At 39.5% G+C, this 18,804-nt stretch overlaps 1 protein-coding gene across 3 annotated transcripts in view; it reads right to left on the bottom strand.

The window, feature by feature from the left end:
• Positions 1 to 763: 763 nt before the first annotated feature.
• stk39 (serine threonine kinase 39) overlaps positions 764 to 18,804 on the bottom strand; it is a 33,023-nt gene continuing 14,982 nt past the window's right edge. For all 3 annotated transcript variants that reach the window (XM_074659368.1, XM_074659369.1, XM_074659370.1), the window contains exons 12-19: positions 17,106 to 17,228; positions 15,929 to 15,958; positions 15,439 to 15,495; positions 14,139 to 14,200; positions 7,097 to 7,149; positions 6,839 to 6,907; positions 5,033 to 5,097; positions 764 to 2,181 (exon numbers count right to left, since the gene is read on the bottom strand). In XM_074659368.1, coding sequence (XP_074515469.1) covers positions 2,107 to 2,181; positions 5,033 to 5,097; positions 6,839 to 6,907; positions 7,097 to 7,149; positions 14,139 to 14,200; positions 15,439 to 15,495; positions 15,929 to 15,958; positions 17,106 to 17,228 — 534 coding nt within the window. In that variant the 3' untranslated portion in view covers positions 764 to 2,106. The remainder of the gene's footprint in view (positions 2,182 to 5,032; positions 5,098 to 6,838; positions 6,908 to 7,096; positions 7,150 to 14,138; positions 14,201 to 15,438; positions 15,496 to 15,928; positions 15,959 to 17,105; positions 17,229 to 18,804) is intronic.

Here is an 18,804-nt window from a genome sequence, read left to right as displayed (position 1 = left end):
GCTTTCGTGGCCAAATTTTCATTTCCTTTTTTTTTTTTTTTCAAAGGTTTTGTAAGGTTCAAAGGGGTTGTTGTTCTATATTGTATGTTTTTTATATTAAAAAACAAATACTTGAATAATTAAAGTTATATTACTGCTTTCTCTTGTTGCCTGTTTGGAGTTCTCTGTTACACACTGCACCTTTAAAACAAACCTACATCACTTGCTGAACAAGAGATTTGTCAACAAATCTGAAATTATAGTTTAACAGAAACACAAGTAGAGACGAGTCATAAAGTCAGCAAACTCACTCCATATTGTCAGTTACACAGTGGTAATATATACTGTATCAAAAGTTTGCTAACCTTGGATAACAAGGAGTGTAATGAACTGAGCAGTTTGTTGCTCATGAATTGGACTTTTTCATTTGTAAGAGGAAGAATATTGGTGCTACTCATGAGTATTTCTTTTCTACATCTATTGCACGTCTTTAGTCCTGGAAGAGGGATCCCTCCTCTGTTGCTCTTCCCGAGGTTTCTTCCATGGTTTTTTCCTGTTAAAGAGGTTTTTGGGGAGATTTTCCTTTATTGAATGAAGAGTATTTGGACAGGGGGTGTTGTATGCTGTACAGATTCAACGTTAAAAAAAAAAGAAATTGCAGTTGAGAGTTGAACTTTTGCAGCCAATATCCACTAAATCATGACATTTAAAAAATCACCTTCCTCAAAAATCATCAGATATTTGAAGTTTTAGTGTAGGTGGTTAAGAGTAAGTACTCCACACCTTTTTTTAAATAATAGCAATTCTTTATTGTTGCTCTTTGTCAGAAATTTGACATCAGCTGATTACAGAGAGGGAACAGGGGTAGTAATATGCTGAAATGGTCCACATACTGTACATAGAAAACACAATAAATTACTCCATAATAAAGAATTTAGTAGAAGTTAAATATTTACCACCCCAATACTTAAAAATTATTTAGAGCTACTGGACTTGTTTGGACAAACAAATGGCTCGTCACCCTTTCAACAGTTTGCCTTTTGGTTTCATCCTCGGATGCATTGTCATACAGTACATTTTAGTAACTGCTTTATTTTTGGGAACAAAAGGGTTTTGTAGTGCAGCAGGACAGAGCAAGAAAATTAAACTGTTGTGGTTTTGTCGATTAACCTGGCGTCTGAATACACGTCAACCAGAGCAGATTACATGACTACAGGTTCTGTTATGTTTTATTTGTGTGATGACAAAAGCACACGAGTTAATTGTCTCCGGGGGGCTAAGCATCTGCTTGTCGGGTGCACACACTCAGCCCAAAAGTGCATTGTAGCTTGTCTCAAAAGATACTTGACTGAAATGGTAATCAGCAGGTTCTGCTCTTTGTCTCACTCATTGTCTACTTTCTTAGGCACAGAAAAATGAACAAGGCACCTCTAACATTTTTGAAGCATTAGCACTGTCGAGAGCAGCAAATTATACACAGTAGCATCCAGGTCTCTTCTTTTTTTCTCTGCACTCTCAATCGAATGGTTCCCTTCTTGACACAGAAATACAACTCATTCTCTTTTTAGACATTCATTATGTTATTATGAAAATGTGCTTTTTTACCCCCATAAATTAACTAAATCTTACATTCTGACAAAGACCTCAGGGAAACATCACAAATGAGTGTTTGTGAGGAGCGAGTCAATTTGTTTTCACTGTGGCAACAACATAAAAATACCTCCTCATTTCAATAAATAATGAGAGCTTTTGCTGAACACAAAGGCGATGTGTGATGTAAAAGAAAGAAAACAATAAATAAAACATTCAAAGCTACATCGTAATCACCTTCTGTCACCACCTGAGTACATCTTTAGGTTCCTTGGGCTGTATCCTGATCCCGGTGGGTGCGCTAGGCGGTGGAATGTTGGTAAGGTTAAAGGTCAGGGGACAGTGAGCAGGGAGGTCGGTGAGGCGGTGGCCGAGCTTGGACTCAGGGAAGGTGAAAAGGAGTGAGGGAGGAGGGGGAGTGAGTTTTCAGGGAGGGTTGCTGGGAAAGATGTGGCAGGAAGTGGCGGTGTGCTCCTCAGTCTCTCTGCCCTGAACTGTCTCCCCACTGTCTCACCTGCTTCAGGCATGAAGAGGACATCATGTAACACTTAGCTGTGCAAAGCCGATCAGCTTCACCTCGTCCGGGATCTCCGTGTCGTCGCAGCCAGAAGCCTGCGGGAGGAGGAAGAAGACATGGAGAGGGTCAACGGGGCTACTTTGCATCCTGACACCGTCATCTCTATCAACAAAACTAATCCTGCAAAATCTCTCAAACCGCTGTGGGGTAACTCCCTGGATTAATCAGGGGATTGAAACAAATGCAAGCTTATTATTTCACAAAATGAGGGTTTTTCAACCTGCTGAGTCTCATTTTCAAAAACTCTGAAAACAATTTGGGTTTGTAATTTACTTGCCTAACAAACACAGCAATGAATTGAATGTAGTTTATTTTGAGTCAATCCCACATACACTGTCTAGCACACCAAATATGTATTAATCCGCTGCTGAAAATAGTCCCTGGCAAATGCACAATTTGCTCCTGTTGAAGTTACTGAGAGGAACTTTTAACTTGTTATGAAACGGTCTCAATTTAAAACTGATGCCTCTATGTGACCTACATAAGTAAACAAGAGCATCAACGAGAAGATTGGCTATTTCTATATAGTTATTCTTAATGCTTGTTATCGGTGCCACCGGGTCGGGAGGTGGACGGGAGCAGAGTTTCACCTCGCTGCAATATTGAATATTACTATATTACAGTCTTATTTTTTAACTATAAGTGGAGACACTCACATCAACATTATTTTTAGGCTGTGCAATTTGAATTATATTGTTGTAGAAGGTTTATAAAATTGCACTTTTACAATTTTATTATGACAGTGAGAAAAAAAACGGTATTTTAATGTGGATGAGTCACATCTGGCTAATACTCAATGTTGTTTAATAAGGTCAGTATTGGCGCCATGTCAGCTGCAGTATATCAGGTCACAACATCACTATTATGCAGTTAGATTAAATGTTTAAATAAAAAGTCTTATTGCCTTGATCTCTGTATATCTGTACATGTATATCATATATCATCAAACTGTATCATATAAACAATATGTGTACTTTTGTTCAGGGGCTGCTTATCATGGTTTGGGCCTTTAGTTCCAATGAGAGGAAATCTTAATGTGAGAGTATACAATAGAGGTCCATAAAAAAATGGTTTTCCTGGTTTGGTGTGGAGGAACCTGACCGTCCTGCACAACACGCAATAACATCCAACTCCTCTGGGATGAACTGGAACACCGACTGCAAGCCAGGAATCACGCAAAATCTGTGTTCGCCGGCTCTACTACTACTCTCTACTTATAGCAGCATAGTATTGCCCATGATTTTTTAATAAGATGTTCAACAATCACTCATGGTTGTAGTGTTCAGGCATGCTTGTACTATGTCAGGGCGTCCACATACTTTTGGCCGTGTAGTGCATCGTCCCTAAACTTAACCGCCCCCAGTGAAAAAGCACAATATTTATTTTGCTGACAGGTCAACCTTTCAGCACCTGCATCTCACCCCAATTTTAGGCTGCTCAGACGCTATTCACAGAGGTGATATTAAAGGCAGTGTGCATTTAGATGTGTCTGGGGGGAGTTTTTCTTTTTCATTCAGCTCTCCTCCTGTGTGTGAATGGGTGGCCTAACACCTGCTGGCCTTGCGCAATTCACACCTGACTGGAGAGACACTCCATCTCTCTGGGGGTGTGAGAGCTCTGCAGCAGTCTGATCAACATGGAGGGACTGTTATGGAAACAGGTCACTCTGTGCGAGCTCACAGAATCTAGTGACCTCTTGTTCCGTTAAGTCATTACGTTGCTCTAGTGCCACACACCATAAATTGCCTGCATTAAGTGTTATGAATTGTTCCTCTAGCGAGGGTCATTATTCTCACTCCCTGGGTTTTGTGACCCTGCACTCGTAACTCTTCGTTTAGAAAGGTTGAGCCGCGGTGAGGATTTTTTACAATGTCTGCAGTGGAGCAGAGTTAACATATGGAACTGGAAGCATGCCTCATATATCTACATGGCGAGCCCAGTATACTGCTCTCACTCTGACTCTCCAGAGACGGGTCCACCTGCGACACAAATTAGCTGCTGATAAGGCAAACATTGCGGAAAGGTCACTTTGTAAAGCACTGTGACCCCAAGCACAGATGTTGTTGTTTACCCACAATTACAGAAAGGTCAGTAAAACTGAATTTACATATTTTGGTCAAATCCTAAAGGATTGACATTGGGGTTTTTTTTTTTCACAAATGTCACTGTCACTTCTTAAAATGGCACATACGCAACATGAACTTAGTCTTCGCCTGTGTGAAAAAAAGTGAAGCGCTGTGTTGCTATTAACGTTTTATCTCCAGTAGTGGACGACAGACTCTCTGCTGCAACGTTAGTACCAGGGAAAGTCATTGTTACCTAAAACGCTGTACAGGCGCAGGTCTTTTGGAATGAGGCGGAATGTGGATGGAGTTATTTGCTGGAGGTTTTTTCCACAAAAACTTTCATCATGCAAAGCTAATATCTATTTTATCATAAATTGTTTAATCCAAAATGCCTTTTTCGCTGTAGATCATCTGCGTGCTGTACTGCGCTCAGTTGAGTTCTGCTTTTTTTCTTTCCGCCAACATTTTACTTAATTAACAACGTACAAAAATGAATTTGTGAATCGATTCAGAATCATGGAGGGTAAGAATCGCAATTCTTATGTGAATCAATTTTTTCCCCCAACAGTATCTAGTAATACCTCCAATCTCCTTCACCAACAAAACACTCTTAAAATAAATCCTTTGTGTCATCAACTGAAAGAAACCTTCAGTAACAGATGTTGGTTCACGCTGAAGCTATTTGGTTTGTTTGTGGCCTTTCTAATAACTCTCACATTCCTCACCGAAGCTTTCATCAACGAGCTGTTTACGGCTCGACTTTGTCAACCAGGGCGAACCCGGGAGGGAGTCGTCAGCCATCAATCATGCGGATACTCACCAGCTTAAAGGTCAATACTTTGTAGGTAGTTGGGTCATCGACAATCTTCTGAAGGTTAGCAGCAACTGTAATGTATAGAGAGCATACAACAACACAATGTTCAAATAATCTGACAAGCTCTACAATATGCAGAGTACGTTTCAGTACATGTTCTACAACAGTAGAAGATAAGTTTAGTGTCAATATCAATGCCAGAAAAATAAGATATTCTAAACCAAATGCAATAGTTACTGTCTTTAACACATGGGCTAAAAAATGGATTAGTTAGATTCTGGGAAATGCTCACTGAATATGACTCTTTTGAAAATATTTCTAAACATTATATACCGGATAATCAGTTTTATAGATACTTGCAAATAAGAAGTTATTTAAGAAGTAAACAGATAAAAGATATACAGAATATTCATCCACTTTTGAAAAACTCAAAAATACAATGGGCAATGTGTATAAAATCTTCTAAAGGAAAGAAGAAACAACTGATACTACAGAGATAAAACGGGAAGAAGAGATGGGAACACAAATAACAGATGAAGAATGAAAACAGATGTCTGATGTAATTCACACAACTAACGATTACTTATTTTGGAGAGAATTTCCTGGATAAATATGAGATACTTCTTGACCCATGAAATTATTTTTGAAATGAAAAGAAGATTAAGCTCTCAGTGCTGGAAGAACTGTGAAGAAAGTAATGCAAATGACTTACATATCTTTTATTCATGGACATTATTAAACACATTTTGGTTAGAAGTCTTTAAGTTGTTAGCCTAAATGAATCCACTCCCCCCGGTCATATTAATACTCCTCGAGGCACCGGCCCAGGAGGTGGAGTTGCAGCCAACTTTGACTCAAACCTATTAATCAACCCTAAACCTAAACGAACCTTTCATCTGAAAGCCTTGTTCTTAGTGTTTCACACCCAACCTGGAAAACACTACAGCCAGTTCTATTTGTTATAGTGTACCACACTCCTGGACGGTATTCTGATGTGTATCTAAATTCTCAGTTTTTATCAAGAGTCCTTAAAACAGATAACTATTGTAGGTGATTTCAATATTCATGTGGCTGTCAATAATGATAGCTTTAGGTTTATTTAGGGATTTTTATTACTGCTTTTCTTTGTCCTGAATTGTAAATTTGGAAGCAGCTGGCTACATATATGAAAATTGTATAAAAAAAAAAGTATTCAAAAAATAGAATTTGCATCCGCCAACCCATCAAGTTGCAGTTTACATCCATGTCTGTCCAAAATGTCATCACTTCATCATTTTATCCTGTTCGACATTTCTGTGAATTTGTCCTAATTAGTATATGAATCCTTGAGTTATGGCCCAAAAACGTGTTTTGTGAGGTCACAGTGACCTTTGACCACCAAAATCGAATCAGTTCTTCCTTGTGTCCAAGTGGACGTTTGTGCCAAATTTGAAGAAATCTTCTCAAGGCGTTCCTGAGACATCAAGTACACGAGAATGGACCAGACACATGTACGTCCGGACAAATCGAAAACATAATGCCGGCCACGACTGTCGCCGGAACGGTGGCATCAAAATAAAAATAAAAAATTGCATGTATCGGTTCCCATACCATATTTCAGATGCAATGTATATAAAAAATACAAGTAATTTCTATCAAGTTTAGTTCTCTCAAATTCTGTGGATTTGCCAAACGAAATAAATGTTTATCTCAGATAAAAGCACTTCTAGGAAAATGCTGATACTCTCTAAGTGATGCTTTACGGTACATGGGCTTAGATAAATAACATATTCAGACAACACAATTTATCAGAATAAAGAGGTGTAACATTACCAACAACAACATCGTGCCCGTTGACGAGGCCGGCCGAGAATAGTTCCTGGGAAACGCCATCAGCGGTGTCTGGTGAGGGAATAACATGACAAATATTGGGCCTGCAGCATTCCACTTAGCAGGTAATTGTGTTAGATATTGAATTAGATACTGTCAGGAGCACAAACACCGCCATTAACCATTACCCATATAACAATGCCTGAAGATGTTATCACATGGGGAATAGCACTTTCAAATTCATATAGGAAGAGCTCTTACCTCGCCCAGGAGTGAATTCAAACCGGATGTCATTCAGCTCCTTCTTAGAGTTCCTGAAAGAAGAGACAGGAAGGTATGATTGCATAAGTACCATCTGAAATGTTAGATTTAAATTTGTTGCAGCTCTGTCTGTTAACAGTTGTGTTTCTGAGTCTCCTGAGGCAGCAAAGCGCAACATAAAGGAAGCAGACACAGGACTGAAGTTGCAGGAAACAAGCATGGGAGAAGGGCTGCGTGTAGACGTGAAAATAACTTATGTGAATTAGAAGAACCTGCATTAATTGATTTTTTGGCTCACTTGGCAGCAGCGGAAACGAGCTGTAAGCATGACATCCTATCACCGATCGATATGGTGAACATGCTGCAACCAGTGGTGGATTTATTCATCAATCAGCATTCATTTGGAGTCGTGTTTGTGTTCAACTGACAAATGGTCGTCCAATATATACTTGGTCTCGACCATAGACTGTATATAAGAAGTGGACGTAGTCACTGTGATGTCATCCACTGGTTTGTGGACTGCCATCTTGAAGCCTCGAGTTTGTCATTTTGGCCGTCCCCATCTTGGTTTTTAGCAACAAGAAGTGACACCAGAGGGTGGAGCGAACTACAACCCAACACTGAATAAGACATTTTTAGGCGACCAAAATGTTACAAATCACTTTCATAAACTGAAATCACACTGTGAAAGGGTTAAAGTTGTAAGACAACGCCGTGGTAGCGACCTGACAATCCCAATGTAGCTACACCCTAAAGCATCCCCTGCTTTATGGTCTATTTGACTCTATATGGGACCATAATTTACTAAATGAACATCATGCTGTAATGAAGAAGACTTGAAACTAGAGATTGAGACCATAAACTCATGTTTACAATGTTTACTGAGGTAATAAATCAAGTGATAATTAGGGTCATTTTCTCATAGACTTCTATACAATCAGACTTCTTTTTGCAACCAGAGGAGTCGCCCCCTGCTGGCTATTAGAAAGAATGCAAGTTTAAGGCACTTCAGCATTGGCTTAATTTTTCAGACCCAGAAGTTCTCCACTTGTCTTGACCAACTCCTGTTGAAAATATGTAGCTCTTTAGGTGTTAAACGCTCCACTATGTACACCAGCTAGTCGCTAACTTTCGTGGTTTGGTGCTGGGCAGGTAGCGAGTGGGTTTCTTTGTAGCATTTTTGCTGGAAAAGGACACTGATAGGAGCAGTGAGAGTTAACTAAAACAGTAAAGTTGCGGGCAAGAAAACCAAATCAAAACGGCACTAAATACTCAGCAGAGTTAAGTGATAGTTATGCTGCTAGTGATAATTCTCTTCACTACCAGCAACTCCTTTCACATTAAACAGTCATTTTGATCCATTGTTTAAAATATATGCAAAGCACATTTTTCCTACAATAATTTGGTAAATGAGTTGCCACAAAAAACTAATGGACATTAAATTGAATGTGAATTTTCTCTCACTTTGAAAAGATCATTTGGATTACCATAAAAGCAGAGCACCTGTGCTGTAGCACTGGATGAAGGTAACAGCTGTCTAACTGCTTTTCCTGCATACCTCACAACTCCTGCATCCAGAAGAGGATATCACAATTCTTGCTTTTCTCAAAACTACTCTACATGAAGAACTGCAGGAAATGTTGGCTTCTGCTAATCTGTGTGCATTTATCTCTTTAGATTTTGACTAAATGTGATTTTAGTGTTTACATCATCCTGTAATGTAGCTGCAACTTTGAGGTGGTGCGTACCCCTCAACTCTAGACTGCAGTCAAATGTGAACAAAAAAGAAAAAAACAGGCATGTATCAATCCAGCTTGTTTGATTGCATTAATGAAATGTGCCCTCCAGCCTCTTTGCAGCTTCAACTTGCATTCATTTGCATCACTTGTATTAGAAATCTGTCTTTAAAATGTGTGTGTGACGGGGGAGTAGCCGGTCGCTGATAAAAGCAGGACGTGCATTGCAGTATCGTAGGAGAAGATTAATTTGGTTTGTAGTCGAGTTAAATAAATCACACGGCCGGCCCACGACCCTCATTTCAGATGAGATTAGAGCCATAATTTAACACACTCATAAGCAAAAACATATCTGCAATGAGTTTGTTAGTAGTAGGTCTATATACAGCATAGTGGGAGTGAGGATTTACTATTAGCTTAGCTTTGAGGCAACTTGACTTGTTTTGTATTTTGGAGTTGCATTTGAAAAAGAAAAAGCAGGGTAAAAACTCTGGTGGAGCAGATGGACGTAAACAACATCTCTATTCCCAGCAGAGGAAGCAGACGGAACACATTGCCAAGGCTGTCAAGGCGACATGTATGTAAAGAGGATCATAATCCTGCCAAAATAAATCATGCCTACAATCTGCATCCTTTTTAAATAGCACTCTGAAGAGTCAATGTTCACACAGTTCAACAGCAGTGAAATTAGCATTTCACCCACCAAACCCCTTTCTATTTTTGACACATTGTGAACTGGCTTGCGTATGTGAGATAAATGTATAATCCCACTGGACAATGACAGGTTTATGACACACTATTTTGAAAAAACAACAACAAAGAATCAAAAAAACATTGTACTGCTTCTCACTACTAAACACAGATCTGTGGTCTTAGACACAGGCTTCAATAAACATTTCACATAATGAAGAGACTGGTAGAGAAATCTTTTAAAAATATTCCCACATGTAAACCAGGTGATGTTTGATAATACATTACAGACATGCATTGCTGACTGGTATTTTTAGGCAAGAAAAATGTAGATATACAGTAACAGAAAATGTCACACACTATGATACCATGGCCAACAACACACAGATGCCCTAGTGTGTTGAAACTACAGAGTTTTACTCTAAATGTTATGTCACACTGACAGGGAGGCAGGTTTTTTACACTGACAATTAATATAGAATCCGTTGTTATGACTGAAATATGTACCCAAGGCTCATATCTTAATAGCATATCACATGATCAAAAGCACATCAAAAGGAATAAGTTCAAGCAACCAATGTATTAACTTATTAGAGATGAAATCCAGGTTTCGCACAGAAAGCATATAGTACAGTACTTGCAAAAAACTCATAAATGTGTAAAACGTTACTAAAGATGCAACTAACCCCCCACTGGTAAAGCTTTATTTTAAGGGTCCATAATTTCTAAATATTTTCCTAATAATTTCCAAGAACCTTCCTGGAAAGAACCAGGATATTTGTTATTAATTATCGGTAAATTAAGACAGTGTTCAGTCTCTAGACTCTCAGTTAATTAATTTTTAATTTTTTTTTTTATTTTGTGAAGCGAGACATGTGAGACTAGACAAGACAGAACTTAATACATTGGGTGATATGACAGCATGAACATGAAAAACATGCTTTGGGTACCTACAATGGCAACAGCGTAAAAAAAGTTAGTTAGGTTTTATGGTTTGGAGTGGTTTTACAAAATAAAAGAAAAAGAAAAAGAGGAAAGAATAAATAGCTTTCCCAGCAGGGGTGGATAGAGATATCTGAGGTCCAGGTATGTTATGATACTTTATTTGCGTCTACTGTTTTGTCTTTATCGTTGCTTTTTTTCCCCTTTTCTTCCAAACTTTGCTAATATTTTTGCTTATGCTGCGTGAGGCAGGGGTTTCCCTTCAATAGCCGCCCCCAGGCCCTGGGGAGGAAGCTGGCTGTCAGAGGTCCCATCAAATCAATTAATTCTAACTAATTGCTAGCGCATCCCCTAGGGGGGATAACCAATGAGAGATCATGGGCTTGTTATCGTACTAGCGACACCTAGTGAGATGACAGAGATGGATGAGGATTTATTTGGCTCAAAACAATTGAAGATGGCAGCAAGCTGCAAACCCAATTTCGGGCTTATGAACGACATTGCAGGCACTACTGTTTCTCTAAGATTTATCAGCAAGACATTTCAGAAGCTACCCTGACATTTGTCAACTTCTAGTTACCCTATTATATAGAAAAAACTCTAGAAAACACGTAAATGTCACCTCCGGACGGAACTGCTCAGTGAAATCAATTTGCATCTGTGCTATTCTGGCTATTTAAGCTCCAATGACATTGCACCAACGGCAAGCATATTATGCAAGTCTGAACTTCCCCTTCAAACTGCTGACAGCACTCTTCTCAGGAGACCTCTGTGCCTTTGTAAAAAAAAAAAACATTGAATGAGTTCCAAGCAAAATGTTGACAAAAATCCAATCATGCTGCTGCTGCTCCCTCGTCTCCTCTGCAGAGGGGATCATATTACCATGAACGCATGCTAATCAGCTCAACTCCCTTATTAGTAGAGATAGCAGACCAATTAGCGGTTTATTTTGCTCTCTCAAATGCAATTACTTTCATGGATTCACCATTTAACTTTAGGCTAATTTTCACAATTAGGGTTTTACCGTTGTGTTTTTTGCCAACATAGCCATAATATTTTACCTGACAACTAACAACCAGATCCAGTTTTTAAAAAAGCAATGTTCTTTGAATTTACGTTGAGGCCGAGCAACACTGATACTAGGGGATACTACTTGGGACTGTGTAGGATTTGAATCAAATGGAGAGTCTAAGGACAGGGGTTGTCGTATGCTGCACAGATTGTTAAGCCCCTTGAGGCACATTTGTGATTTGTGATATTGGGCTATCTAAAATAAAATTGACTTGATGTGAATTAAAAGTGCAGTGTGTAGGATTTGGCGGCATCTAGTGGTGTGGTTGCAGATCGCAACCAACTGAGTGCCCCTTCGCCGAGTGCAAAACCGTGGTAACACCGTTCGCCTCGCTCAGAGGCCATCCTTACCATAATAACACTACTTTAGGAACAACAGAAGGCAGACGACGGCTGGTGGTACCACGGTTTTAGACTCTGCGGCTCACGTTACCTCATTTTCATAAGCGTGTCGGAGAACTTAACATAAAAACGTGAAGTCTCCCTCTAGAGCCAGTGTTTGGTTTGTCCGTTCTGGGCTACTTTAGAAACATGGCGGAGCAACATGGCAGACTCCGAGAAAAGGACCCGCTCCCTATGTAGATATGAAGGGCTCATTCTAAGCTAATGAAAACACAACGATTCTTAGTTTCAGATGACTATATAATCATTATATTATATTCCAATTCTGCTAATAGATGCCCTCAAATGTTACACACTGTTCCTTTAAATACACCGCTTCTTAAAACAGCCGCACACTATTTGTGGCCATAAATATCTCTGGTTCTGCCCCCAATACATGGGAAGACAGCCAAAGAAATCCAAAAATATGATGCAGTGTCTCATCTTATAATACCTTCTGTGCTGATTCACTTTAAAACATCCAGCCAAATCCTCAGCAATAAAAAAAAAAACTCATTTCCTCAATCAGAAGCAAATAGCTCAGAACATTCCCTTGTCCTTGTCCCAAGATCTTAAAACATCAGTCAGCATCTGCTGTTCAGATGGAGATAATGTTGTTGATACCATAAAGAACAGCATTTGGAGGATAAATTGTACACAAACAGAGGCTTGATGTTATTCACCCTTTCAAAAGGTTTTTTTATCTTGCTGCTACATCAAATAAAACGCAATGTTCTGTCAAGTGACTTTTTTCTAGTCGAGAGGAATATAAAGCATAGTACAAAAATCCCATCGTTAACACATCCCCTATGTCATACTGGAGAGCATGTCAAAATGAAAGGCCTCAGTACAGTAATTCACCAGGGCATATATTAGCATTTTAAAACCTCATATTTCTAAGAAAAAAAATGTCATCAAGCTTCATGGCTTTACATCTAAGAAGTCATCCATCACATGTCTGCATCTCTAATACTGAGTAACGTTCCAGCTGTCAAACTAGAGAGACGACCTCACAGCCTAATGCTGGGATCATATTAAACACAGTGAATGCACTTCTCTGTTAAAAATTAATTCATTTGCCACACGACTCTGCTTTGACATATTTTAACGAGCTCCTTCTGAAGATACCAAGGTTACAGTTTTTTCCCTTTTTTTTTTGTTTGAGTCATAAAATCCACAGATTGAACAAACATCATAAAATCCAGTGGTTCCCAAACCTGTGCAGAACCATGCATCATTTATATTTAGCCTCGCCGCACCCCCCAGTTTGTGAACCACTGATTAGATCCATGGATAAACTGTGAAACTGAGGAACTGAAAAAGCCCAAACCATTAAAACTGGCAATTAATTTTAATCACCAGGTTAGAATAATGACCGTTCACCAGCCGTCCCCTGTTGCATCCAGACCACTGTTTAGTTATTACCTTAGCACATAATAAAATGGTTCTCTGTGCCATGCTGGACGCCTGGAGTGTGCTTCAGATGTCTGTTCAGAGAGAGTGCTCTGTGACCAGCTCATCAGGGAGCTACAGGCAAAGCTACTGTCCGAAAATGCACCATTGTCCGTCTGTTGCATCCATTAAAATGTCCTCTCTCTCTATTGGTGTGTTTGCATGCTTAGTGCTTAGACGGAGAGAGGGAAGATATAATTTAAATCATATGCAGATCATGTATTTATAATGTGTGTACACCTGCCTTGCATTCCCTTATCATATGTTAAAGTGAAAGGATGCAAAATGTAGTTGCTTTCAAACAGAAAGTATCTACATTGATCATTCTGAGGCCAAATCACAAGCCTCCACTTTGCACATTAAAATGTGTTCATGTCTGGAATACTACAGCAAGAAGCAAAGGGCTCTAAGAAAGGAGGAAAGTGGAACAAAGCCAGAGAACCAGTGGAGTGTAACCCTCTCCTCCGTACGACACAACCAGCGAGACAAGGGGAGATGAAGCGATCCCTGGCAATGCCAGAGCCCCTCTGTAGCAGCAAAGATCATTAGGTTTATTAATGGCCTGCATGTTTAGTACAAAGTGAAAAGATGATGCATCCAGAAACATAATTAGTCATTTTCCTGCTTTTACTCCACAGGAACACGGTGATTTCTAACTGCTTTTTAAGACCGTGTTGCCACGAGTGATCCAAAACAATAATTTTCTTAAGATTGCCATGTGTATCAGCCAACGATAAAGAAATCTATCCAAAGATAAGTATCTGTCTCACCTTAGCCGTAGCACCATGTTCACAGCACCTTGAATGTAGGTTGTGTTGTCAAACGGTTCAACCTGCATGAGAAAACATCTGATGATGAGGCAGTTTACGTGGCACACTGATGTACTTAGACATCAGACAAACAAAAATATTTTCTGTGGAAAAGAGGAAGAAGCTTTGCACACAGCATGTGCTGCAGAGCGAGAGGTTCTGGTAACTGCAAGATGAACGTTTAGGCTGCATCCGAAATCACATACTATTCACCCAATATGTGTAATATCGTTCAACATACTTTTGTGTGAATAAACAGAGCCTCTTTGTCGGTTGGAGACGCGTAACCATGGTAAGCTGTGTCAACCTCATGTGACAAAACAATGATTTGTGACAATCAATAAGTCTGAACTAATTTTAAAAATATATTACGCCTTGCAAAATGGAATCTTATACTTACACTTAAATTGAAACGTTATTGACATTACAGAGCTGTCTGTCAACGTTTGTTATGAATGTTGTCGTCACTACCGCATTGCATTGTGGGAAATGAATGCCGCTGTAGTGTCCAGCGTTTGCATACTGTAATATTAAACCGGAAATAGTATGAAATTTACGTCCTATAGGTTTCATACTAAGCTTTCGGACTTACTAAAAAATTCCACATACTGTTTTATTGTACTAAATATCATGTTACTGTGGAATTTCGGATGCAGCCATAGTCAGGAAAATTCAGTGACCGCACACCATGTGGTTTATTTTTTCTAAAAAATGTCCATTTATTACAGCTGCAGGGAGAGTTGTATGGGTAAAAGAAGGAACAATACATAAAGGTGTATTGTGTAAGGAACTATTACCGTTATCAATACCATATTACTAATGGGCTCTTTGTATGGCAAAGAATGGACATTAGGGGTAAGAAATGATTTCTGAGTAGCTGTCAGAGTAAATTCCTGTCTAGAGCACAAGACTACACCTCAAACTGCTTTGGCTCATTTTCAAAATGACAATAGGCTCAGAAAATGGGCTGCAATGGCAATGAGTCTTTAGATGAGATACACCCAGGCACTGAACTGGCACTGTCAGGCAGACAGCCATTTACTCTGAGTTATTACTGCTGAGAGCATCCCTCCAGTAGAACAACACACACACACACACAAACACACACACACACACACATATACACCCACCTACACACACATGTACAGTATGCACACGCATGGATGTGCACAAACACACACAGACACAATCACAGTGGCATCAAGGTCATTGAATCATGACAAATTAGTGCTGCTGCTGCTGCTGCTGCTGAGTCCCTCACCTGGGGATGCTGAATAGACAACGCTGCAATAGGGACATTGTTGGCATTCTCCTCATTCTAGGAAGAACAAAATGAGAGGCATAATTGTGCAAATGCTATTACATCTGTGGTAAAAAAAAAAAAAAAAAAAAAAATCAAATCAGAGCTCATCTTATAAAGACAACACAGGAAAGTCAATTCAAAACAATCAATGAGGAGCAATTTGCTGGCTTTGTCTCTAAAACAGGTGCTTGGCTGTTTTGTTTAACCTGCATACAAATATGTGTGGTGAAATAAACATTCATAATTGTTTTAATTATTCTCACACAAGCGTCAGCCCAAGTAGGCAAGTTAATTGCATTTCCAAAAATACCCCTCTGCCAATTTACCAAGTTATATAGCAGCAGAGAGGATGAAGCTTATTCGTCTACTTGTCTCTTCAGCAAAACACAAAAAGGTATTTACATTTTTAATCACATGTTAAAATTGGCATATAAGAGAGCTAACTTACATCTTTGGCCTCATCTTTGACCCTTCGTGACTGGAAGGAAAAATCAAACACACATTTACATTTTCATAAGTACACAGCAATAACAATGATTTATTTACTTTTTTTTTTTTAACAGTTTCTCAAAGAGCAAAAAACTTGTAATGTACACCCTTAAAAGGATAGTTCGGGTGTTTTGAGGTGGGGTTGCGTGAGATACAGCAGCACAGCAGCAAAACTTATTTTAGATGGATACAACGGCTTTAGTTTCCCGTCGGAAAGGGCTGTCTGACGGCAAGGTACTAAAAGCAGTGAAAATATTCTAACTATAGCGTACACTTAAACAGATATCAATTTTTTTAGGTGAGCCTTCATTTTAGGTGGCTAAAATATGTTTTGCTGCCCGCCCCTTCCACAGCAGTACATTGCTTTGGTTTCGTGCGGTAACTCCTGTCTGCTTCTCCAAACTGGGGGCATGCTGACCGCCATCTACTGTAGGTAATACACTGACTACGGATAATTGCCTTATACAACCCCACTTCAAAACACCGAACTATCCCTTTAATGCATTTTTTTAGTTTTCATATACTGTATGTCTGTTTCTCAATCTTTCAGTCCGAACCTATTTTTCACTTTTATGAAAAAAAGAAAAGTACAACTGCTGTAAAGAAACAATAATGTGATCAATTAAAGGAAACAAAGAACACATCCTTGTGAAAGATACCATCAACAACTTAAATCATCGTAAATCACAACTTCTGGTAACATATTATTTGTTGCATCATACATTAAAGCTGGGGATCTTTATCAAAGGGCTCTTTGATCATAGCTGCCTATTCCTCCTGCCTCACATCCTTGCAGCTCATTACAGCGACCTCATGACAGGCTCTCAGATATGAGCCATCTGCTATCCAAAAAACACTGACTGATCAGGGAGGGAAGGAGCGTACAGGGTCGAAGACAGACGGGAGGTTGCATAACGGTTTGATCTACAGGTTAGACATGACATGCAGCAATAATGACCAACACTTTAACTCACATTCTGCATTTCCATGTGAACGTTGTAGTTTTGTTACAATGACAAATAAAGCTGAATCAAAATAAAATAATCTTGATGAAGAATGATGTGTTGTAAAACTTGGTGCATTTGAAGATGAATATAAAGAATCGTGAGTAAATATGAAAGAGGAGTCCCACCTACCCTGCCCTGATTCACCGCTGCCTTGCCCTCCTCGCTGCTCTCGTCCAGCTCGTCGTCGCTCCACTCCCAGTCTCCGTCCTCTGTCTTGTGCAGATGGCCACTGGAGCCCGGGACTCTCCTCACCTGAACCGTGACACACAGCCAGCACACTTCATGTTAATGACATCATTCGTAGTGTTTAATTGAACACGTATCTATGTACATAGTGGTTTACCCATGATTCCATTATGTTTTACAAGCCTTTATATTAGAGCACTGGAACCCTTGTGATGAGCTGATGTACCTAAAGGATCCCTTCCCAGAGAGAAACTACTGGCAATCAGTCGATTAGTCGACTAATCAGTCATTTTGGTCTTAGTCGACTAAGATTTCTTTACCCGATTAGTCATTTTTTATGCTTTGTCATGCTGAATGACTTATTTCCAAGAAACTTATCAGCATATTTGTGACATTAAAAGTACATTTACAAAGCCACTTTCAACTCACTTATGCTGAATTCACACCAGAGCAGTAGCAAAGTGTGGCCTGCGGCAGTCTGCCATGCAATGTTTATGAAAAGCTGCGGCGGCCACTCCCGAGCTCAGCAAGTTGTGGCTGTTTGGGACAAGTTTAACTTTGAGCGGCGAAGCGCAGGCAGAGAGTACCTGCAGCCAAACAGTAAACAGATCCTGGGTCTCCTGTAACATGTTGACCTATGTTGCACAGAATTTCTTCCCGGCTGAAACACATGAACACGCCTCCCGGCCGCAGAAAATTGTAATTATTGCGTCACTTCGCCGCTGCCTGCTGTGAATTCAGTGTTAGCCTGTTGAATAACGTCAAATGCTGCAGTGTATTGCTGCCATTAAAAAAATAATCTGCCCAGTTTCTTGCATTTACAAGATTCTTTTCATGTTATAACAAGATATTATTATATTGTTATGTTGTTACAACAGAGAAATGTTTCTGGTAAAAACTGAATAATTTAGTATGTAGTAGTAAAGAAAATATATCATACTAACATGAAAAATATCTTGTTATAACATAAAAAGGATGTTGTGAAAACGAGAAAATCTTCTTGCTATACATCTTTCACAGACCCCTGGTGCATCAGACGGGTTGTGTGGCTCCTTTTCAAAGGATACTGGTATGAATGTCATCACAACATTGGTGATATACAGTTCACTGACAAACAAAACTGCTCAGTACTCCAATAAAAACCATACAGTTAGCACAGCACAAGGGAGAACTCTATAAATCAAATAAAGAGGCAACATAAGAGAGATATCCAATATTACTTGGTTAAACAACGAATATAAAGCAGATAAGTACGGCTGAGTCATTGGTAAAGCCTTTAATGTGTTGCAGCTCTACCGTCTGGAGGAGTTTGTAAGACAAGCAACACATGACTACAGTAGTCTAGCAGTGTGAGGTAAAATATGAGAGCACCACAGTGTTACAGAAGAGGCAGCGCATGAAACTGTTAGCCACACAACAACCAGGGTCATATATATATAAATGACCCAATGTTAAAACAAGGTCAAAGTTAAAGAAGCACTACCGCTCTGGTGGTTTCTGGTGGGTTTTTATCCAAACCTGACATAGAACAACGGCTCCCCCAGTTCTGCTCAGGGTCCTTGAGCAAAACAGACACAGATCAATGCCTGACCGACATTCACACACACAAAACACTGATTGACACACCAAATCCTGCAGCTAA

The sequence above is a fragment of the Sebastes fasciatus genome, chromosome 14 (genome assembly GCF_043250625.1).
Source record: "Sebastes fasciatus isolate fSebFas1 chromosome 14, fSebFas1.pri, whole genome shotgun sequence".
Classification (NCBI taxonomy): domain Eukaryota; kingdom Metazoa; phylum Chordata; class Actinopteri; order Perciformes; family Sebastidae; genus Sebastes; species Sebastes fasciatus.
Note: the sequence above shows the minus strand (reverse complement) of the source record. Positions and strands in the feature narration are given on the sequence as shown.